General features: G+C 45.1%; 1 protein-coding gene across 2 annotated transcripts in view; it reads right to left on the bottom strand.

Annotated features, from left to right (window-relative positions):
- LOC139408423 (netrin g2b) overlaps positions 1-22,141 on the bottom strand; it is a 111,203-nt gene extending 89,062 nt beyond the window's left edge. The window contains exons 1-3 of one of the 2 annotated variants that reach the window (XM_071152282.1): positions 22,036-22,141; positions 21,722-21,931; positions 19,673-20,476 (exon numbers count right to left, since the gene is read on the bottom strand). In XM_071152282.1, the coding sequence (XP_071008383.1) occupies positions 19,673-19,891 (219 nt within the window). In that variant the 5' untranslated portion in view covers positions 19,892-20,476; positions 21,722-21,931; positions 22,036-22,141. Of the gene's footprint in view, positions 1-19,672; positions 20,477-21,721; positions 21,932-22,035 lie in introns of those variants that run through there. The other variant, XM_071152283.1, reaches the window with a different exon arrangement.
- Positions 22,142-24,115: the final 1,974 nt, after the last annotated feature.

The following is a 24,115-nucleotide window of genomic DNA, read 5'->3' as shown; positions in this document are numbered from 1 at the left end:
TCACTCTCTCCCCACCTCTCTTTCTCTTTCCCCACCTCTCTCTCTTTCTCATGTCTATTTTTAGAGCTGGCTGATTTCTACCTTCTAAAACAAACAAACTCTGTTGTGGGACAGGAAGGTTTTTTTCTTCTTCTTTCACACATGCACACACACACCGTCCTTCATCTGTCACTACACAGGCCCATACACATACATGCACACACACACCGTCCCTCATCTGTCACTACACAGGCCCATACACATACATGCACACACACACCGTCCCTCATCTGTCACTACACAGGCCCATACACATACATGCACACACACATCGTCCTTCATCTGTCACTACACAGGCCCATACACATACATGCACACACACACCGTCCCTCATCTGTCACTACACAGGCCCATACACATACATGCACACACACACCGTCCCTCATCTGTCACTACACAGGCCCATACACATACATGCACACACACACCGTCCCTCATCTGTCACTACACAGGCCCATACACATACATGGAGGCACTCTGTTGGTTTTGGTTCAAACCAAGCCACATGCAAGACGTACTGTACGCTAACGCAGGCTTTTCGTGTGTGTGTGTGTGTGTGAGACCAATCCAGCTTGATACAGTACAGGAGCATCATCCTCAATAGAAAAAGATGGTGGCCATGTTTATAGGAACTACTGTACTACTACTACTACTACTACTACTACTACTACTACTACTACTACTACTACAACAACAAAAAAACAATGTTTTAAGTGAGAAGAAGCCATTGGTCCAAAGCCGAAAAATAATGGAAATTCACATGAGCGCCACAATGTCTACAAAACCCATGCTCTACCAAGGTTTTCCAGCACACAGCTTTGACCTACTACAGTAGCTATGTTGGTCTATTGTACTTCAAACAATGTGTATGCAGGTTGTTTAGGATTCAAACCTTCTCAAACAGCCTAATTCAAATCAAATCAAATTGCATTTGTCACATGCGCCGACCTTACAGTGAAATGCTTACTTACAAGCAGTTTTAAGAAAATACCAACAATAAAAAAATAAAGAGATAAGAATAACAAATAATTCAAGAGCAGCAGTAAATAAATATAGCGGGGCTACATAAAAAGAATGCCGGTACTGAGTCAATATGCGGGGGCACCGGTGTCGAGGTCATTGAGGTAATATGTACATGTAGGTAGAGTTATTAAAGTGACTATGCATGGAGAATAACAGAGAGTAGCAGCAGCGTAGAGGAGGGGGGGGGGGGGGGGGGGGGGGGGGGGGCAGCGGCAATGCAAATAGTCTGGGTAGCCATTTGATTAGCTGTTCAGGAGACTTATGGCTTGGGGATAGAAGCTGTTTGGAAGCCTCTTGGACCTAGACTTGGCGCTCCGGTATCGCTTGCCGTGCGATAGCAGAGAGAAGTGGCTGGAGTATTTGACCATTTTTAGGGCCTTCCTCTGACACCGCCTGGTATAGAGGTCTGTTGGTGATGTGTTGGTGATGTGGACACCATGGAACTTGAAGCTCTCAACTTGCTCCACTGCAGCCCCGTCGATGAGAATGGGGGTGTGCTCGGTCCTCCTTTTCCTGTAGTCCACAATCATCTCCTTTGTCTAGATCACGATGAGGGAGAGGTTGTTGTCCTTGCACCACACTGTCAGGTCTCTGACCTCCTCCCTATAGGTTGTCTCATCGTTGTCGGTGATCAGGCCTACCACTGTTGTGTCATCGGCAAACTTAATGACAGTGTTTTCCACCATAATTTGCAAATAAATTCATTAAAACTCCTACAATGTGATTTTCTGGATTTCTTTTCCTCATTTTGTCTGTCATAGTTGAAGTGTACCTATGATGAAAATTACAGGCCTCTCTCATCTTTTTAAGTGGGAGAACTTGCACAATTGGTGGCTGACTAAATACTTTTTTGCCCCACTGTATATACATATATACATATACATACATTAGGCATGGCTTGCAGTCGGCGTTCTAATTCATCCCAAAGGTGTTCGATGGAGTTTAGGTCAGGGCTCTGTGCAGGCCAGTCAAGTTCTTCCACACCGATTTCGACAATTCATTTCTGTATGGACGTCACTTTGTGCACAGGGGCATTGTCATGCTGAAACAGGAAAGGGCCTTCTCCAAACGTTTGCCACAAAGTTCAAATCAAATCAAATTTTATTTGTCACATATACATGGTTAGCAAATGTTAATATGAGTGTAGCGAAATGCTTGTGCTTCTAGTTCCGACCATGCAGTAATATCTAACAAGTAATCTAACCTAACAATTTGGAAGCAAAGAATCATCTAGAATGTCATTGTATGCTGTAGCATTAAGATTTCCCTTCACTGGAACTAAGGGGCCTAGCCCAAACCATGAAAAACAGCCCCAGACCATTATTCCTCCTCCACTAAACTTAACAGTTGGCACTATGCATTCAGGCAGGTAGAGTTCTCCTGCTATCCGCCAAATCAAGATTTGTCCGTCAGACTGACAGATGGTGAAGCATGATTCATCACTCTAGAGAACGCATTTCCACTGCTCCAGAGTCCAATGACAGTGAGCTTTACACCACTCCAGCCGATGCTTGGCATTGCACATGGTTATCTTAGGCTTGTATGCAGCTGCTTGGCAATGGAAACCGATTTCATGACGCTTCCGACGAACAGTTCTAGTGCTGACATTGCTTCCAGTTTGGAACTCGGTAGTGAGTGTTGCAAAATAGGACAGATGATTTTTACGCGCTTCAGCACTCGGTGGTCCCATTTTGTGAGTTTGTGTGGCCTACCACTTTGCGGTTGAGCAGTTGTTGCTCCTAGACATTTCCACTTCACAATAACAGCACTTACAGTTGACCGGGGCAGCCCCTGCAGGGTAGAAATTTGATGACTTGAGTTGATGGTTCCACGTTGAAAGTCACTGAGCTCTACAGTAAGGCCATTCTACTGGCAATGTTTGTCTATGGAGATTGCATGGCTGTGTTCTCGATTTTATACACCTGTCAGCAACGGGTGTGGTTGAAATAGCCGAATCCACTAATTTAAAGGGGTGTCCACATACTTTTATATATATATAGTGTATATATATTATTTTAACAGCAGGACACTGTAAAGTCCATTATTAATCTGAAGAGTATGAATTAGGATGCTTAAGAAGATTTGAACCCTAAGCAACCTACATTGTTTGAGGTAAAAGAGTCCAACATAGCTACTGTTATAGGTCAAGGCTGTGTACTGGAAAACCTTGGTAGAGCATGGGTGGAGTAGACATTGTGGTGCTCATGTGAATTTCCTTACTTTTTTGGCTTCATACCAATGTCTACTTCTCATTTAAAACATACCTTTTACACCGGAATGTGATTATACAAAATTATACAACATTTTTACACGCAAAACAAAATGACATGTAAAATTACGAGTCACTTTAGACACAGAAGATCTCCGCTCAACCTTTAATCAAGATGTTTATCTGTCCCTCTGTGTCACGACTTCCGCCGAAGTCGGCCCTTCTCCTTGTTCGGGTGGTGGTCGACGTCACCGGCTTTCTAGTCACTACCGATCCATTTTTCTGTTTTGTTTTGTCTGATTACATACACACCTGTTTTACATTCCCTCATTACATTCCCTATTTAACCATCTGACATACATTTATGTTCTGTCCGTGAATGTTTGTGTCGTTAGTGGTTGTGTTCGTGTTAGAGTTTTGTTGTATGTTCCATTTTTGGAATTTTGCTTTATTCTTTGAGTAAACTCGGTTGTATTACTCCATACCTGTGTCCTGCGCCTGACTCCGCTTTCACTCTGCACCCAAATCGCTGACAGAATCAAGGACCAATTCAAATGGAGTCAGCAGGTACAGCCAGCCCTTCTCTCCCAGTAGAGGAGCGCGTTCAGCAGCACGCGACCATGTTAAACCGGCTAGGGACAGCCATGGATCGCATGTTGCAAACTATGGACAGATGGGAGAGAGGAGGCTTTCCTGTCAACGCTACTACACCACCACCCGCGCTTCAACCTACACCGATGTCCACCCCTCCGCTGTCAAGTCCCAGTGGAATTCGGCTCTCGCTCCCAGGAGCGTATGACGGATCAGTTGCCGGGTGCCAGGGGTTCCTACTCCAGCTGGAGCTCTACCTGGCAGCTGTTCAGCCGGTTCCTTCCGGACGTGAGAGAGTGGGCGCTCTCATCTCCTGCCTGACTGGAAAAGCCCTGGAGTGGGCCAACGCCATCTGGGGAAGGGAAGGTATGACTCTGGATGACTACGAGGACTTCTCCTGTCGCTTCCATCTGGGGAAGGGAAGGTTCGACTCTGGGTGACTACGAGGACTTCTCCCGCCGCTTCCATCTGGGGAAGGGAAGGCCCGACTCTGGATGACTACAGGACTTCTCCCGCCTCTTCCATCTGGGGAAGGGAAGGTTCGACTCTGGATGACTACAGGACTTCTCCCGCCGCTTCCATCTGGGGAAGGGAAGGTTCGACTCTGGATGACTACGAGGACTTCTCCCGCCGCTTCCATCTGGGGAAGGGAAGGTCCGACTCTGGGTGACTACGAGGACTTCTCCCTCCGCTTCCATCTGGGGAAGGGAAGGCCCGACTCTGGATGACTACAGGACTTCTCCCGCCGCTTCCATCTGGGGAAGGGAAGGTTCGACTCTGGATGACTACGAGGACTTCTCCCGCCACTTCCATCTGGGGAAGGGAAGGCCCGACTCTGGATGAGTACAGGACTTCTCCCGCCGCTTCCATCTGGGGAAGGGAAGGTTCGACTCTGGATGACTACGAGGACTTCTCCTGCCCGGAAGCGGGCAGTTTTTGATCATCCACCTGAAGGGAGAGCGGCGGGAGAGAGACTGTTTCATCTGAGACAGGAGATGAGGAGCGCTTAAGAGTTCGCACTGGACTTCAGAACTCTGGCAGCTGGTGCAGGATGGAATGAGCAGGCCCTAATCGACCACTACAGGTGTAGTTTACGAGAGGACGTTCGTAGGGAGCTAGCCTGCAGGGACACTACTCTCAACCTGGACCAGCTGGTGGACTTGTCTATCCGGCTGGATAACCTGTTGGCCTCCCGTGGACGTCTGGATCAGGGTCCGCCCGTTCCATTACCCAGCACATTGGATCCCACACCTAAGGAGTTAGGAGGGGCTGCTATGAGGGGGACCGGAGGGGGGACCATTCCCTGTACCAGTTGTGGCCGCAGAGGGCACACTGCTGGTCGGTGCTGGGTTGGTTCTCCAAGAGGTCGAGGTAGCAGGCGTAGCACTGGTGGGTCTTCCCAGGTGAGTAGGCACACAACTCACACAGAGCCCCCTGTTGCACACATATGGTTACCTATATAATTTCCTGAGTTCTCCCCACATTCCCAGCATAAGGCGCTAGTAGATTCAGGTGCAGCTGGGAACTTTATTGACCGCTCCTTAGCACATAGATTAGGGATTCCTATTGTTCCTGTTGATGTTCCCTTCCCTCTACATGCCTTAGATAGTCGTCCTTTGGGGTCGGGGCTAATTGGGGAGGTCACAGCGCCTACTGCTATGAGAAAGCAGGGGGATCACGAGGAGAGAATGAGTCTCTTCCTGATCGACTCTCCTCCGTTTCCTGTTGTATTGGGTCTTCCTTGGTTGGCCTCTCATGATCCTATTATTTTGTGGCAACAGAGGGCTCTCAAGGAATGGTCCTGTCAGTGTTCAGGGAGGTGTGTTGGTGTTTCCTTAGGTGCCACTACGGTGGAAAGTCCAAACCAGGTTTCCACCATGCACATTCCCAATAAATATGCCGATTTGGCACTCGCCTTCTGTAAAAAGAAGGCGACTCAATTACCACCCCATCGACAAGGGGATTGTGCGATAGATCTCTTGGTAGATGCTGCACTTCCCAGGAGTCATGTGTATCCTCTGTCACAGGAGGAGACGGTGGCTATGGAGACATATGTCACCGAATCTCTGGGACAGGGATACATTCAACCTTTCATCTCACCTGTCTCCTCGAGTTTATTTTTTGTGAAGAAAAAGGATGGTTTGGGCCTGTGTATTGATTATCGAGGTTTGAATAAGATCACGGTAAAATACAGTTACACGCTACCGCTCATAGCCAGTATGACCGAGTCATTACACGGGGCGAGCTTCTTCACAAAATTGGGCCTCAGGAGCGCTAACAACCTGGTGCGTATCCGGGTGGGAGATGAGTGGAAGACAGCATTTAGCACCACTTCTGGGCATTATGAGTACCTCGTCATGCCGTAAGGGTTAATGAATGCTCCATCAGTCTTCCAATCCTTTGTAGATGAGATTTGCAGGGACCTGCACGGGCAGGGTGTAGTGGTGTATATAGATGACATTCTAATATACTCCGCTACACGCGCCGAGCATGTGTCCCTGGTACGCAGGGTGCTTGGTAGACTGTTGGCCTGTACGTCAAGGCTGAGAAATGTCTGTTCTTCCAACAGTCCATCTCCTTCCTAGGGTACCGCTTTTCAGCGTCAGGGGTAGAGATGGAGAATGACCGCATTTCAGCCGTGCGTAATTGGCCGACTCCAACCACGGTAAAGGAGGTGCAGCGGTTTTTAGGGTTTGCCAACTACTACCTGAGATTTATCCGGGGTTTTGGTCAGGTAGCGGCTCCCATTACCTCACTGCTGAAGGGGGGACAGGTGCGACTGCAGGGGCGGACAGGGTTTTTGGTCACCTGAAGGCTCTGTTTACCTCGGCTCCCGTGTTGGCTCATCCTGATCCCTCCTTAGCGTTCATAGTTGAGGTGGACGCGTCCGAGGCAGGGATAGGGGCTGTGCTGTCTCAGCGCTCGGGTACCCCACTAAAGCTCCGCCCCTGTGCATTCTTTTGGAAGAAGCTCAGCCGGGCGGAGTGAAACTATGATGTGGGGGACTGGGAGTTGTTAGCTGTTGTCATGGCTCTGAAAGCGTGGAGACATTGGCTTGAGGGGGCTAGACACCCTTTTCTCATTTAGACTGACCACCGCAATCTGGAGTACATTCGAGCAGCGATGAGACTGAACCCTCGTCAAGCAAGGTGGGCCATGTTTTTCACCCATTTTGTTTTCACCCTTTCCTACAAACCAGGTTCCCAGAACGTGAAGGCAGACGCACTGTCCCGGCTGTATGATACAGAGGAGCGGTCCACGGATCCCACTCCCATAATTCCAGCTTCTCGCCTGGTGGCACCGGTGGTATGGGAGGTGGACGCGGACATCGAGCGGGCGTCACGTGCAGAGCCTACTCCCCCTGAGTGTCCAGCTGGGCGTCTGTATGTTCCGTCTGATGTCCGCGATCGTTTGATCTGTTGGGCTCACACACCACCCTCCTCTGGTCATCCTGGCATCGGTCGGACGGTGCGCTGATTTGCTGGGAAGTACTGGTGGCCCAGTTTAGCTAAGGACGTGAGGGTGTATGTTTCCTCCTGTTTGGTTTGCGCACAGTGCAAGGCACCTAGACACCTGCCCAGAGGGAAATTACAACCCCTTCCCGTTTCACAACGGCCATGGTCACACCTATCGGTGGATTTCGTGACGGATCTTCCCCCGTCGTGGGGTAACATCACGATTCTGGTCATTGTGGATTGGTTTTCTAAGTCCTGCCGCCTTCTTTCTTTGCCCGGTCTCCCTACGGCTCTACAGACTGCGGAGGCCCTGTTCACCCACGTATTCTGGCACTACGGGGTGCCTGAGGATATAGTTTCTGATCGGGGTCCCCAATATAAGTCTAGAGTATGGAGGGCGTTTATGGAACGCCTGGGGGTCTCGGTCAGCTTTACCTCAGGGTTATCAGCCGGTCCTGGCACCATGGCATCAGAGCCAGATCGAGGCTCCTGCGGTGGATGAATGGTTTCGGCACTCAGAGGAGACATGGAACGCTGCCCGTGTGCGGCTACAACGGGCCGTCAGGAGGCAAAAGGCGAGTGCTGACCGCTACCGCAGTGAGGCCCCGGTGTATGCACCAGGGGATCGGGTCTGGCTCTCGACCCGAAACCTGCCCCTTCACCTGCCCTGCCGGAAGCTGGGTCCGCGGTTTGTGGGGCCATTTAAAGTCCTAAGGAGACTGAACAAGGTTTGTTATAGGTTACAACTCCCCCTGATTATCACATTAACCCCTCGTTCCATGTGTCTCTCCTCAGGCCGGTGGTGGCTGGTCCACTCCAGCAGTCTGAGGTGCGGGAGGTTCCTCCGCCCCCTCTGGACATCGAGGGGGTCCCGGCGTATACCGTATGAACTCAAGGCGTCGGGCAAGGGGCCTTTAGTACCTGGTGGAGTGGGAGGAGTATGGCCCGGAGGAGAGATTCTGGGTACCGGTGGAGGACATCCTAGATCCCTCATTACTACAGGAGTTTCACCGTCTCCACCCCGATCGCCCTGCGTCCCGTCCTCCTGGTCGTCGCCGGTGTCGGCGCGCGGTCAAGGGGGGGGTTACTGTCATGACTTCCGCCGAAGTCGGTCCTTCTCCTTGTTCGGGTGGTGGTCGGAGGTCGACGTCACCGGCTTTCTAGTCACTACCGATCCATTTTTCTGTTTCGTTTTGTCTGATTACATACATACCTGTTTTACATTCCCTCATTACATTCCCTATTTAACCATCTGACATACATTTATGTTCTGTCCGTGATTGTTTATGTCGTTAGTGTTCGTATTAGAGTTTTGTTGTATGTTCCATTTTTGGAATGTTGCTTTATTCTTTGAGTAATCTCAGTTGGATTACTCCATACCTGTGTCCTGCGCCTGACTCCGCTTTCACTCTGCACCCAAATCGCTGACACTCTGTGACCGCTGTTAACTTCAGAACAAAGTTGACTACAATACAAAGACGCCAATTTCTTTGCAATTGTTATAAACAAGCAAAGGGTAAAAGGTGCTTCAAATGAGAACCTAGGTGATGGCATTAAATATAAATACGGTAGGCTACATAGGCCTGAGTGTACAAAACATTAGGAAAACCTGCTCTTTCCATGATATAGGCTGACCAGGTGAATTCAGGTGAAAAATATGATCCCTTGTTGATGTCACCTGTTAAATCCACTTCAATCAGTGTAGACAGGTTAAAGTTGGATATTTAAACTTTGAGACAAATTAGACATGGATTGTGTATGTGTGCCATTCAGAGGGTAAATGGGTCAGACAAAAGATTTAAGTGCCTTTGAACAGAGTATGATAGTAGGTGCCAGGAGCACCAGTTTGAGTGTGTCAAGAATTGCAATGCTGTTGGGTTTTTCACGCTCAACAGTTTCCCAGGTGTATCACAAGTGACCACACATCCAAAGGACATACAGCTAACAGCAGACCAGTGGTAAAACAATGGGTCGTTGATGAAAGAGGACAAAGGAGGCACGAATTGTGCAGAATTCTGGAGTTAGTCCACTGACAGTCCAGTACAACATTGGTACCCAAAGACCCATAAAAGAATGCACAACTTGTTGTACCTTGACATGAATGGTGTATGGCAGCTGTCGACATTACAGGGTTCCACTTCTTTCAGCTCAAAAATAAAACTGCGAGTGCAGTGGGCTACAGAACGAAAACACTGGACACTGGAGAATTGTAAAAACATTGCCTGGTTTGATGAATCCCGGTTCCTGCTGTTTTACGCTGATGGAAGGACTAGGTATGGAGAAAACCACGAGTACATGCATCCATCATGCCGTGTGTCAATATTGCAGGCTGGTGGTGTGTTTTCATGACACACATTGGGCCCCTTGATAAAAGTGGAGCAACGTTTGAATGCCACAGGATATCTGAACATCATTGTCAATCAGGTGCATCCCTTCATGGCAGCAGTGTATCCATCTGCAAATGTATTTTTGCAGCAGGATAATGCCCCATGCCACAAGGCTAGGATTGTCCAGGAATGGTTCCACAAACATGACAGTGAATTCAGCTTATTGCAGTGGCCTGCCCAGTCACCAGATCTGAATCAAATTGAGCATCTGTGGGATGAGATTGAACAAAATATTCAGAGTAGAGATCCACTACCAGCCAACTTGACACAACTGTGAGAAGCATTGGAGTCAACATGGGCCAGCATCCCCAAGTAACACGTTCAACACCTTTTAGAGTCCATGCCCAGAGGTATTGAGGCTATTCTGAGTGAAAAAAGGGGTGCAACTCAATATTAGCAAGGTGTTCCTAATGTTTTGTACACTGTGTATTTCAATCATATTTAAATAAATGTCATGTTCAATCAACTGAGTTCTATTTAGCTAATTGTAGGCTACCGTCTGTAATTTTTGCCTCAATTTCATGATGTGTAAGCCTAACAACATGTGGTCAATGATGTGCCAAATATTTGATTTAGTGCATAGCCTAAGCATTAGAATAAGCCTCCTCAATATTTGCAGCCATAGGTGATATTTTCTTTCTAGGAGCTGGCCCATGGTCAGTATCTAATGTTAACGTAAGATATGAATGGAGAACGCTGATCCGAGAGCAGCCCTTTCTTTCGATCCTATCAGCATCGACACATGCTCTAACAACGCACTTATTGAAAGTTCTCCATACGTGGTGTTTTGAGAAACGCACGAGTTCTTTGGCCGTTATAGAAACGATACATTGTTAAAACAGTCATAAGCTTAAGTTCCATCACTATCGGGAAAACGGGCCACGGCTATTACTTCATAGATTTGGCTATTTGCATTTATGCAAAACATGTGGATTCTCCCATTAAAGAGGGGTGGGGGGTGAATATCAACAGCTGCTTTACATTAAGAACATACCAGTTCCTGTAAGTGACTATTAAAGTACTGAATATGAGTGAGCATTAGGAAAGAAAACAAAAATTCAGGGCGAGTCCCCACAGACTCCCCTCCAGTTTTTTACTTGTTGATGGCTACTTCCCACTAAGGGGACCTACGTCGACATCTTTTGGGAGTCTTTTTCTTTGTTTGGTGCAGTCCGGACTGGCCTTGACTTCAACGTCCAAGACGGGACTCCCTAAAAACAAGTGACTTCATCAGGGGGGGGAAGTACAATGAATTTCTTCCCGGTACGGGACCTCCTATATGTGCACGCAACAATTTTTTTTATGTGGTAATCATATAATTTAATTCATTCATTCATTCAATGGGATCTCTGTGGGCCTAGTCATTTTTTTTTTTTAAATGCATTACCTTTTATTGTGGCATAAACACAACCAGTCATGATGTTTCATCTGATTGTCAGACAATCATGTCAAAGGGCTCCATTACTAGGCTACCTGCACACGTTCATCCACTCACAACATATTACCAGCCTCCAAACAGTGGTGAATGGTAAGAGACTGTTACTCAAAACACCACAAAGTGTCATGACATTTGGCGATTGGCATTAGGCCAGAATTTGTGTGTCCACTGCTGTCGGCGCACGTCTCGGTGTTGGCCACTCATCTCTGCCTTGGCAAAATTCTATCTTTTTGTTAAACCCTATCACATTTTCTAGCGTAGGCTATACCACCTGTTTTCAAGTCCATTTGCTATTTTTTCATGCCTCTGACATGCAGTAATGATAAAAAGTGGTGTAATAGCCTACAGTTTTGACATTTCATTTGAATTATTGTGATAGGCTCATGTTTTAACGGTAAGGCGTACAGCCTTACTTTCACCTCTGCTTTTTTTAGCAGGTTAGTTTTTCTAACCTGCTGCTTTAATGTTCCTAACCTGCTGGTATGTTCTCCTAACCTGCTAGAAAAAGTTGTAGCTGTATCGAAGGGGAATGTTTTTAGGGAATCTCATCCACGGACGTTGATTTCTGTTCTGGTCCGGCAAACAATGTTTGGTTCAGATTTGGTCCAGTCTGTACTGGACCAAATCTGAACCAAGCATAGACATCTATGTTTCACAAGTTTGGACAGCACCGTACAGTAGAGTAGTGGTTCTCAAACCTCTCCATGGGGACCCCAGGCTGTTCCATGTAATTGATCTATTCCAGAGCTAGCACATACGATTCAACTTGTCAACTAATCCTCAAGCTCTTGAATAGTTAGTTCAGAGCTACAGCAAAAATAAATTTTCTACATATGGAAAATACATATTTTAAACTTCCTGAAAATACTTATTTTCACCTTTCATTCAGAACCTAAAATGAACCTAACTTCAATGTCTGGAAAATATGTATTTTAAACAATTTTGCTTACTAAGTTCAGGTCTTTGGGAATACACTGAAAAGTAACTTGACACTTGGTCAGTCAGTGCAAATTTGGATTAAAATGGCATGAAGAAAATTGCATTGACAGTGGAGGGTGTACTGAATTAATGCATCATAATGTAAGGGCTGGAATTTTTTCTGGTTGTTCGAACATGTCTTCTGTCTCGTCTGTTGATCTAGCTAATTAGCTAGCTAGCTAATGTGTATACTCACTGTAATGCACAGCCGGTACGCTACTTGCAAGTGCATTTTTATCAAGACAATTTGTTTTATCAGCTGCAGTTAATGTTGTGAGAGGCTGGTCTTGGTTGAGGAAATGTAGGGTAGCTAGCAAGGTTTGTGCTGAAAATGACATCTGGCTGCACACGTAGCTATCTAGCCGATTTGACTGTAACATGCCAGAATAGATAGATGTATTATAAGTTAGCAACGTGGCAGTTTCCCAAAGTTTGGTGTTGAATATGAACTTTACTTCGCTTATATTGTCAACATTGAGTTGTGGATGGTGCACTATCTATACAGTCTTGTTGGCTTGTAGCTACTGGCTAGTTGGCTAGCTATCTGGCTATAATAGCAGACAAGGACGTTCGCTAGCTTATTTGTTGGTGCTCTGATTTAGTTTACACAGATGACTTCAACCATATGAAAAACCATCCATAGCTAAATATACCTAGCTAGCTAGCTTATTTTGCTTGTAGCTTTCTTCTCATCTACTGGTGTTAGCTAGCTAGCTACAGCTGCTAGCCTGCAAGCTGCTTCTGTTGCACAGCAACCAAGTTGTTGGTCCTGGTTTTAGAACTCTGAGATTCGGCTGAAAAGACATATGCATTGTCATAAATGCTACAAAAGGCAGCACATTGTTGATTTTTTATTGACCGAAATGTGCACATGGGAGCGATAAATTAAACAGTTTATTAGAACTGTTGCACCTATTGTACAAACGTATTCAGTTCAAATGGATCCAAGTCTAATTGTCCCCTTATGGACGCTGCAGTGTCTAGAATTTGATCAAGGTTTGGGCAAAAAATTGTCTGACAACCTTAATGCTAACAACCCTGTTTAAAATATGTTATAGTGGTTCTCAAAAACGGACAGATGGATCATGACGAGAGGCGGAGAATGTGTTGTGTACCTACAATCAAGTTGATTAATTTTCATCGACGTTGGTGTCATATTGGCTTAGATATAATAGTAGGGAGATTTTAATTTAACATTGAGCTTCAATCAAGCCTTACTAATAGTACATGGGACTATTATAAACTGGGTAGTTCGAGCCCTGAATGCTGATTGGCTGACAGCCGTGGTATATCAGACCATATACCATGGGTATAACAAAACATGTATTTTTCCTGCTCTAATTACATTGGTAACCAGTTAATAATAGCATCAAGGCACCTCTGGGTTTGTGGTATATGACCAATAGTCCAGAGGGTCCAGAGTAACGCCGAGTGTTTTTTGAGACGTCTATACAAGCATCAAGATGAATTGTCAGATCCAACAGAATATGTCTTTGTTTCTTGGGACCTATAACTAGCATCTCTGTTTTGTTCAAGTTTAAAATTAAAGTAAATGTTTGTCTGAAACACAGGCCTCCAGGGTAGGCAATTTTGGGGCTTCACTGTGTTTCATCGAGATGTACAGCTTTGTGTCATCCACATAGCAATGAAAGTTAGCATTGTGTTTCCGAATGACATCACCAAGAGGTAAAATATGTAGTGAAAACAACAGTTGTCCTAAAATTAAACCTTGAGGAACACCGAAACATACAATTGATTTGTCAGAGGACAAACCACACACACACACACACACTCACATGGATGGCATGATCAGCCAGGTAACCCGTGATACAAGTCAGTATTTTAGTATTCCAAAGGTTGCCAGTTTGAATCCAGCAATATAATTTATTTTAATTTTAAGCCTATCCCAAACCTTAACCTTTACATTAACCATTTGGACTGAATGCCTAACCTTAAGATTCCTGAGTTAATTCCTGAACTTAAGTTAATGCTTAAACACTTTGAAATTTGACTATTAGAACAACTTCTAAATGTGATGTTTTAGAAACATCTAATTAGTCTAATTCTGACTCGAGACTGTGAGAGCTGGTAGGACCAAATAGCTAGCAACATTGACAAGAAGCTGACGTGGTGAACCATAAGTGGCTCATTTAAGCTAGTTTTATCATGTCCTTGATACCATGTCTTGTTTTTAGGTATTTTGACTGATGTCACGTCTATGCTAACATGGCTAAAATTCGCTAGTTAGCTAACCAACAACTGTAACGATGTATTTGAAAGACAACAAGTGCTCATTGTGCAACTTTATATAAGTTTTCAATAAACATTGGAGACAAAATCTAAGCCAACCCTCTCTGTTTTGCCCCATAGTTGCACACAAGTTGGTTTTTGTTGCTAAACAACCAACCCATCTATGGAACTCAAACCATTTCACCCCCACAGCGCTGTCCACCAATGCATACGTAGACATGCCGAACTGCCCTAACACACGCACAAACATATGCTGTAGACACACAGATTTTCTCAGTTTGTTACTTATTCCAATGAACACCAAGATGGCTTTTTTTTTTACTTATCTAAATAAAGGATTTTGAGAGAGTGAACGAGTGCACACTTCGGGGAAGGAAGGAAGTATGCAGAATGGTAAACCCAGAAGAAAGGCTTCTGTAGCCTTTACATAATAATTTGTTCTTAACTGACTTGCCTTGTTAATAAATAAAGGTTAAATAAATTAAAAAGTAAATAAATAAAGATCCCAGTCGATACTAAAAATTGCTGACTAAGAAGAATCTGATTTCAATCAAATTTCACTCAATCAAATTGATTTATAATGCCCTTTTTACATTAGCAGATGTCACAAAGTGCTCAAAGACGCTGCATGGTCATTCTGATGTCTGCATTGGTCATGCAGCGTTTAAGGTGACAATGCCTCTGCAGAAGTCAGGGCATTCATACTTCTTGCGCTTCGCGGAGTAGTGCAGCGCTGTTGAGCAGAGCTGTTGTGAAGAAAGTTGTCAAGGAAGTGAGTTTGTGTTAACACAGGACCTCCAGCCCCCACCTACCGTCAAACAATCACGTCAATGCGGAGGTATATGGAGCCCTCCACATTGTTAAAACTTTCGGGAGGTGCACGGTGAGAGCAGCCTCTGCGTGCTTCTGGAGGCGCCGCAATTGCATCACACCCTCAAGCGTAAATGGGCTTTTATACAGAAACCAGGCAATGTAGATATAGAAGCACGGTGGCTAGGAAAAACTCTCTAGAAAGGCTCTGAGGGGTGGCCAGTCCTCTTCTGGCTGTGCCGGTGGAGATTATAATAGTACATGGCCACTAAGGCTAGATCGTTCAAATCCCAGATTCCCCCCATAACTCCTCCCCTATGAAACATTCCGGGAGAAGGGAAGGAGCCTACGGATGGGGAATGAAACGGAACGTACCATGGTGGCTAGCATCCTGGGGTCCTTGTAAGGTAGAAGCCCATTAAGGAGAGCATCAATATTTCATTGCTCAGAAACATAATTGTAGAAGTTTCCAGCAGCAGGCCCGGGCTGGGCCCTGCCATTAGGGGCAAGATACAGAATGCCCAAGTGTCTCTCTCACTCTATTTCTCCCTCTTTCTCAGTCTTCTCTTTCCCTCTCTCTCGCTCTTTTCTCCCTCTCTTCATCTTTCTCCTCTACCTCATCTCTAATTTTCTCTCTACCTATCTGCTCTGCTTTACATTGTTAAATTATCCCGGAGTCCTGTTGTTAGTCTCAATAGTGGGAGGGCCTCTAATGTGTGTGTGTGTGTGTGTGTGTGTGTGTGTGTGTGTGTGTGTGTGTGTGTGTGTGTGTTTCTGAGACATCAGTGAATAATGAGTGAATCAATTGTCCCCTATTAAATTCATGTATCTCTGCCTTTGGTTGGAAGTCATCGCTCATCTGATTACCTCACTGACTCATCGACTGGGCAGCTAACAGAGACTGTCCAGCCAGGTGGTACTGAACCTAACACATTAAGTAAACACATCTCAGATCGTGTCAAGTTGTGACAATTAAAAGGAAGCGGTATGTTGTAGCTCAGCTAAAGATGGCCTAAGTCTCAAACGTTCAAATTGTCCTATTTTTAGAGTTTCATTCCACTCAACAACCTAGCTGGGAAATACACGTTGAGAATTGCATAGTAATGCCCACTATTCTCCTGCAGTTCTCCACCCTCACCCAGTTAGTGTTCTTGAAACGAGAGATACTCCCCCCTCTCCCCTCTCCCCTCTCAATACTTTATGCCCTTTACCAGGCAAAATTTGAAGTCTTTCGAAAAAACCCAATCAAGCCGGATGACAGTCTGCCAACACAATGCAAACAACACCCCCGGACCATTCTCTGTGAGCTCCAGCCCATTGCCAAGTAATTTCACTGGTGTCATGACTTTTGGTGCCCGCCAAACTTGGCCAAAGCCCACCCGAGCCCGCTTGAATTCACGCCGCATCAGGAGGTTCCGACCTGCCTAAGCCAAATAAAATGGTATGTTTTTTCTCCAGCTCTTTCCTTTATTGAGTGAAAATGCTGCTATCACCTTCTACTGTGTTATTTAACGCCTCCAACAAACTAGGCTTTCCCAATGTCATGCTGAGATAGACTAGTGTTGATGGCAAATGACACACAATGCGATAAGTTATGCCTTGCTCAGTTGTTCACTGAATTGTAGATTGGCCACCCTTGGTTGATGAAAGCAGCGCAGAGGTAAAATGGCCAGGTAACTACTGTTTGATTTGACAGGAAACTGAACTAGGGTTTGTAATCCCAGTGCTGAGCTAGTGTGTAGCAGCTAGTTGCTGTATGGCATGTGTTTGTCCTAGAATTGTATGCATGTCCCTTATCGACTGAGGTGAATGAAGCTACAGTACCAAGATGATCATGGATGCAGTCATTTTGGCTTGTTTTTGCCGCTCTCTAAATAGAGTTGTTTTTGCCGCTCTCTAAATAGAGTTGTTTTTGCCGCTCTCTAAATAGAGTTGTTTTTGCCGCTCTTTAAATAGCGTTGTTTTTGCCGCTCTCTAAATAGCGTTGTTTTTGCCGCTCTCTAAATAGAGTTGTTTTTGCCGCTCTCTAAATAAGAGTTGTTTTTGCCGCTCTCTTAATAGAGTTGTTTTTGCCGCTCTCTAAATAGAGTTGTTTTTGCCGCTCTCTAAATAGAGTTGTTTTTGCCGCTCTCTAAATATAGTTGTTTTTGCCGCTCTCTAAATAGAGCTGTTTTTGTCGCTCTCTAAATAGAGTTGTTTTTGCCGCTCTCTAAATAGCGTTGTTTTTGCCGCTCTCTAAATAGCGTTGTTTTTGCCACTTTCTAAATAGCGTTGTTTTTGCCACTTTCTAAATAGCGTTGTTTTTGCCGCTCTCTAAATAGAGTTGTTTTTGCCACTTTCTAAATAGCGTTGTTTTTGTCGCTCTCTAAATAGCGTTGTTTTTGTCGCTCTCTAAATAGAGCTGTTTTTGCCGCTCTCTAAATAGAGCTGTTTTTGTCGCTCTCTAAATAGCGTTGTTTTTGTCGCTCTCTAAATAGCGTTGTTTTTGCCGCTCTCTAAATAGCGTTGTTTTGCTGCTCTCTAAATAGCATTGTTTTTGCAGCTCTCTAAATAGCATTTTAGAGCTTTGTTTAGAAATGCAGTAGGCCTAAATCAGCTTTCTATAAATTCCTTGGAGGGGAGAAACAATTCCTTGGAGGGGGCGTTAGCACTGAACATGATGTTTCTAACTTGAATATTTTCATTTTCAAATGGATTAATTTGAATAAATTAGGGCAGATACAAATTAAGAGTTGAAGAAGTTATTCAATGCAATTGTGGCAGAGCCTGGGGAGAGGCCACTGCCACAGACCAGAGCTAAGAGGGTCTCAGGGTACAGAGGCTCAGTGAGGCAGAGTAAATGCTACAAACTTAGGCTCTATTACATAATTTACCAACACAAATGCTTATAAATAAGGAACTTAAAGTATAAGTTTAATAACAAAGGTTATCTTAAACTCAAAGTATTTTGTATCCGTTCTTCTTCTTCTTTAAGGCAGACTGTATTTCTGCCACCTACTTACTATACGGGGTATTGAAACACCAAAACAAAATCAATTTGCGGGAATGGAGGGTGGGACCCGGCAACACACAGAATAATAATAATAATAATAAAAACCATCCCACTCCTTCAGTCACAGTTCAAATCCCATCCCTAAACAGGTGCAGGTGCCTGTGAGGACAGAGCATTCAGGATTCAGGATTCAGGATTCCTTGTAATGCCTCTGCTGTAAAATCCCTGAGTCCCAAAAAACGCTCAGCTGCACTCACAATTCCTCAGATCTCCTTTCTGTTTGCGCTGTGCAGTTGATAACCAATGTAATAAATGCTACAAAGTCCACCTTCTTAACATGCAACATGTCAGGATCCCTCTGACAAGGAATATTCTCTGGTTCCTCTACTCCTACTACCATTACTTCCTCAACCCCACTGCTTTCTTCCAATCTTCTCACTGCCTCCAGATAGGAGACATGCTGGACAGCCCTTATTCTTACCACCTCCGTCTCCTTCACCCTAACAGGACACTTCAGAAATGTGGGTGCATGTTCACCACCACAATTGCAGCATTTGGCTCAGCTGGTATACGATACCCCTCCTGTCTACATACACTCGACACATTACCAAATATTTTGCATTTATCACACTGCATGGGTTTGGGCATGAAAGCTCTCACCTCATAAAATCTAAATGCATGTGAGAATGCATGTGAGAAAAAGCAATAGAATGGATGGAGTGGGCTTCCTCACTCCACCCATCATGCAGGTCAGTCAGTGTGCACCAATCACTTGATTCAATTCTTCACATATGCTTTGCATTCACTTCTAGTGCCACACCAGCGATAACGCCCTTGATAGACACCTTGCTTTGAAGAGCCACACACGACACATTCCAATCCGATTTCTTGTTGAGGCGCAGAGCAAGCTCCTTCTGTTCCATAGATTCACAACAACAACAATACTCTCATCAACGCCACCTCATGCAACGCATCCACCATTTTTATAGACTTCAATCGGATCTCCCAGGTGACATCGATCCAAAAGCCCTTACTCTGACCAAAAAATAATCAGAACTAGGCTTGGATTTACTCGATTCCACTACCACTTTACTTCTCTTATTTCCTTTTGTATTCTCCACTGGAATGCAATCCTTCTCGCTCATCTCCTCTTGACACGCCATCTGATTCAAACGGAACATCCGCTTCTGCCATTTTCCCCCTCGAATCATCAGTCTGTCTCAGGACACAGCATCGTCTGCTGCTGTCTCTTTTTTCCCACTAATGTGAGCAGCTGCAGCCTAATCAACTGTTGGGGCTGATTGACCAGTGTTAGTTTAAGACAATTTTCAAAGCTATTTCTGATACACGTTGCTGATTTCCCATGTCCACCCATAACTTGTGCTTGGTCACCCCTAGGCCCCCCAACTAAACAAATCATTGCCCCTGCTCACAGCAGCAACTTCAGACATCAATTTCAGTGCAATCCAATAAACCCACCACGCCACTTATTCAACTTACCAGAGTGCAGAATCTCTCAGGTGGGTTCCCACAGGTGATGCCTGGTGGGTCCACCTTGACCCGCATGTAGTCCTTCATGGACTGGGCCTTGGGCTGGCATGCATACTGCTCCCACACCGCGCCATCGTCCGTGCTCACCAGGGACTTGCACAGGTCGTACTGGCCCAGTGTCAAAGAGGCGAAGCAGTGCAGGAGGAGCAACACGGCCTGACAGAGCATGGCAGGTCCTGGGAAAGCCACGAGCGGGGTCCGACGATGAGTGGGGTCTGGCGGTGAAGGGCAAGAGAGGCCACGGTAGTCAGAGCTTGGGCGAAAAGCATGGAACGCGACTAGGGATCATACAGAGACAGAAAGTAACTTTGGCATCACCATGATGAGTCTACGTGCTCAACTGAGCGATAGGGGACGGTTCAGTTATGAGGGAAAACAAATACAAATGCACTAAGATAAATAACTGTAGAGCCGTTCAATAGAAGTGGACACACAAATAATCACGGCTTCTTTAGGAAATGACACTTTATTGTTTTGACGCCTGGTTTGGAAAAGACGGACAAAAAATGGACCAGGGGGAGGCGAAAGTCACTATGAAACTTCACATCTACTTCAACCATAGTGGTGCCAGTGCTGTGGTGGTGGCGGTAGGGGTCGTTGGGATATCAGCAGAACAAATCCATACTTCAGAGGTCCTTTTCCGCTGGGAGAGACAAGAGCTGTCCGCTACGAGGGAGGATGAGGTGACGACGTACTTAGATACATCCATCAGGTCGTGATGCCCCGGTCCGGCACCTTGCCTCAGTGATAGTCCTGGGAAAATGAGGGGAATTATGAAAATATTAGATATTATAGAAATGATAGAGTGAAAGAGAGAGAATATTATATACTACAGATATTATTGAAAGAGAGAGGTAGAGAGAGAGAGACCAGTATACCTATCAGTGAGTAGGTCTAGTCTATCTTGATCATCCCATTGTTCTTATTTTCCGAGACGGGACATTTCGTTCCTTATTTTTACCATCTGAATTTCCAAGAAATAGATCAAAACCATGTAGACTGACAAGGATGAGATTTGTAGCAAAGTATCAAACAGATGTTTGTATGTAATGCTGTACATCGTCGTGCATGTAACATATTTCAGAGAGAATATTTCGAGAGTTACACACGAGCTTTTAAGTCATACAAGGTTTGATGCCGAGTTTCAAAAGTTGCGGGTGTGTGAGTGTGCTTTTGGGGTGAGACGTATTGGATTGTTCATTATAGAGTGGAAAGCTCGTCCCCTTTCTTTGAAAAATAAGTTCGTATGCGTTATATGCATGGGAGGGGGGGTGAACTAGCAAGTGAATGTCACCCCACCACTTATTTAATTCATTCCATGAAACATGAATTGTCCTAGCTTCAACTGCGTCACCATGCATTAATTTAACATGCTTATAGCTGACATGGCGCTTAGTAAATTATTACGCACACCTCTGCTGTCCTGGTTGCGCCCCTGCGGAAATACACGTGCCAGTGCCGCCTATGCGTGAGAGTTTGAATTGGCATCAAAATGCTAGAAGACCAGAGGTCACAAAATACGTTTTAATGGGAATGACACTGACCCTCTTCACTGTCCGGCTACGATGTGGCCAGAATCCCACAAATATGTATTCCACGAAAATTAGGTGAAGCTTTTTTCAGTTTATAGTTTTGAAGTGCCAAAGCGGTTCTCTGGCTCGAAATACCTTATAGGGTGTGTCTGACAGACTGCTGCTTCTGCTCGCTTTCAGCAGCCCGAATCGAAAGTAGCAACCGATCAGGCTGCATTTAATTTGGTCATAAATAACATTATTTCTAAACATTTATATAAAGTGACAACTTTTGAATTTATTATAGAGTAGGCCTAACAACATTTAGAGTAGTGAGTGACAATTTAGTCTAATAGTCTCGAAGTGAGCGTTGCGTTTTAGTCTCACTTCGAATAGGTCTCGTAATCTCCTCAGAATTTATTTTAACAGTCAAACATTCTGAAGCGGGTCAGATTTATTAGATAAAACACTTATTTAGCCTACTTACTTCGAAGGTTCATCTGGGAGAGCCACTCCGTGTCCCATTATTTTACGAACGCCCCTCTGCCATAAGCACCGCACGGCTCCATTCACTACCGGGCTCCCGCGGTGGTGTTGGCTACTGTACTACACTCTGGTTATCTGATGCGGTCTCCTTGTTACTTTTTTCTCGTGCCTGTTACTTTTTTATTACACCACGGATGACCGTGTCCTAGATCTGGAAATGGGAGTTGGAGAAAAAAAGCGAAAGCGTGAATTCCAGCTTGAAAGAGTATCAAAAGTATGAAAATATTGACGTTGAGGAAGGTCTGGTGCTCGTACTTTCCCACTTTACAAGCTCAGCTTTATCCGGGATGTTCAAGCGCAGAAAGAAAAAAAGCTTTGTGGAAAATCTCCCCCTTTCTCGCGCTCTCTCTCTCGCTCATCTCTATCTCTCGCTCTCTCTCTCTCTCTCTCTCTCGCTCTCTATGCCTGTGCTAATTCCTTTTTACCATCTCTTTCAATCACTACCCGGGCTTTTATCTGCTAGCCTGAGCCAGGGCGGGTTGCGCAACTTCTTACCCGCTCTCTACGCTCTCTAGCACGGGCCAAGCGGCACCAAACTGAACAGTCCCACCAGCTGATCAGCAAGCGCTGCTTAAAGGAACAGCGGAGAAGTGGAGCTATAGCCTACAGTGTCATCCACTGTGTCCGAGCGTTCAGGGAGTTGTATCAGAAATGTTTAGCAGCAGATAAGCCAGAGTTGTTTGCTCACGTTGGAGGAAGTGGTGGATAGAGGGCGGTTTAGATACAGGACATAAACCACGGTTCGGGTTTACAGAGCCATTTTTGGTGGCTATTAAAGCTGTCTGTTTGTGCAAAAGAGAAGGCGCGTACCGCTATTACAATCAGCCATAGCATGTTGGATCAATTGCAAAATGCAGCGCTGCCTTTACACGTTTTGTAATTTAATAAATTATACCTGAATCTATTACTTTAATTTAACAAATACTACTGTTTAGTCTTTTTTTTAGACCTATGAGAATAATGGAAATAATTACAACACATTGAAGCGCCCATGAAGTCTAGGCCAAGTTAGATTGTTTGCATAACAAAATTGTAAGCTATTTCAGACTATATTGAAATAGCTTCATAAACTTAATTTCAATTGATTATATATTGATACGTTATAAAAACGATTTGACACAATCATTAATCATAAATATGAAGCAGCTTTGAGGGCAACTTCAGAAGGGAATTTGATACTGCTTTCCACCTGGCTACCACTACCCTGGTCAACTGCCCTGCACCCCCTACAGCAACTCGCCCAAGCCTCCCCAGCTTCTCCTTCACCCAAATCCAGATAGCTGATGTTCTTAAAGAGCTGCAATATCTGGACCACTACAAATCAGCCGAGCTAGACAATCTGGACCCTCTCTTTCTAAAATGATCTGCCGAAATTGTTGCAACCCCTATTACCAGCCTGTTCAACCTCTCTTATCGTCTGAGATCCTCAAAGATTGGAAAGCTGCCGCGGTCATCCCCCTCTTCAAAGGGGGAGACACTCTAGACCTCAAGCCCCATATACTACCCACCACTGCGACCTATACGCTCTCGTTGGCTCTCGCTTTATACTCGTCGCCAAACCCACTGGCTCCAGGTCATCTACAAGTCTTTGCTAGGTAAAGCCCCGCCTTATCTCAGCTCACTGGTCACCATAGCAGCACCCACCCGCATCACGCTCTCCAGCAGGTATATTTCACTGGTCACTCCTAAAGCCAATTCCTTCTTTGGCTGCCTTTCCTTCCAGTTCTCTGCTGCCAAAGACTGGAACGAACTGCAAAAATCGCTGAAGCTGGAGACTCTTATCTCCCTCACTTACTTCAAGCACCAGCTGTCAGAGCAGCTCACAGATCACTGCAACTGTACATAGCCCATCTGTAAATAGCCCATCCCCCTCATCCCCATACTGTATTTATTTATTTTGCTCCTTTGCAGCCCTGTATCTCTACTTGCACATTCATCTTCTGTACATCTATCACTCCAGTGTTTAATTGCTGTATCGTAAATTCCTCGCCACTATGGCCTATTTTATTGCCTTACCTCCCTTATCTTACCTCATTTACACACACTGTATATATACTTTTTTCCCTACTGTATTATTGACTGTATGTTTGTTTATTCCATGTGTAACTCTGAGTTGTTGTATGTGTCGAACTGCTTTGCTTTATCTTGGCCAGGTCGCAGTTGTAAATGAGAACTTGTTCTCAACTAGCCTACCTGGTTAAATAAAGGTGAAATAAAATAAATAAATAAATAAAAATTGGCGCTTGCTATCTGTTCTAAAGTCGCTGTCCGTGGTGCTGAAATAGACTGACTGCTTCTCTTGTACTTTCACAAGGCAGGGTGTACAATACATGCT

The sequence above is a fragment of the Oncorhynchus clarkii genome, chromosome 5 (genome assembly GCF_045791955.1).
Source record: "Oncorhynchus clarkii lewisi isolate Uvic-CL-2024 chromosome 5, UVic_Ocla_1.0, whole genome shotgun sequence".
In the NCBI taxonomy this organism is placed as follows: Eukaryota; Metazoa; Chordata; class Actinopteri; order Salmoniformes; family Salmonidae; genus Oncorhynchus; species Oncorhynchus clarkii.
This window is presented reverse-complemented; position numbering and strand designations above follow the sequence as displayed.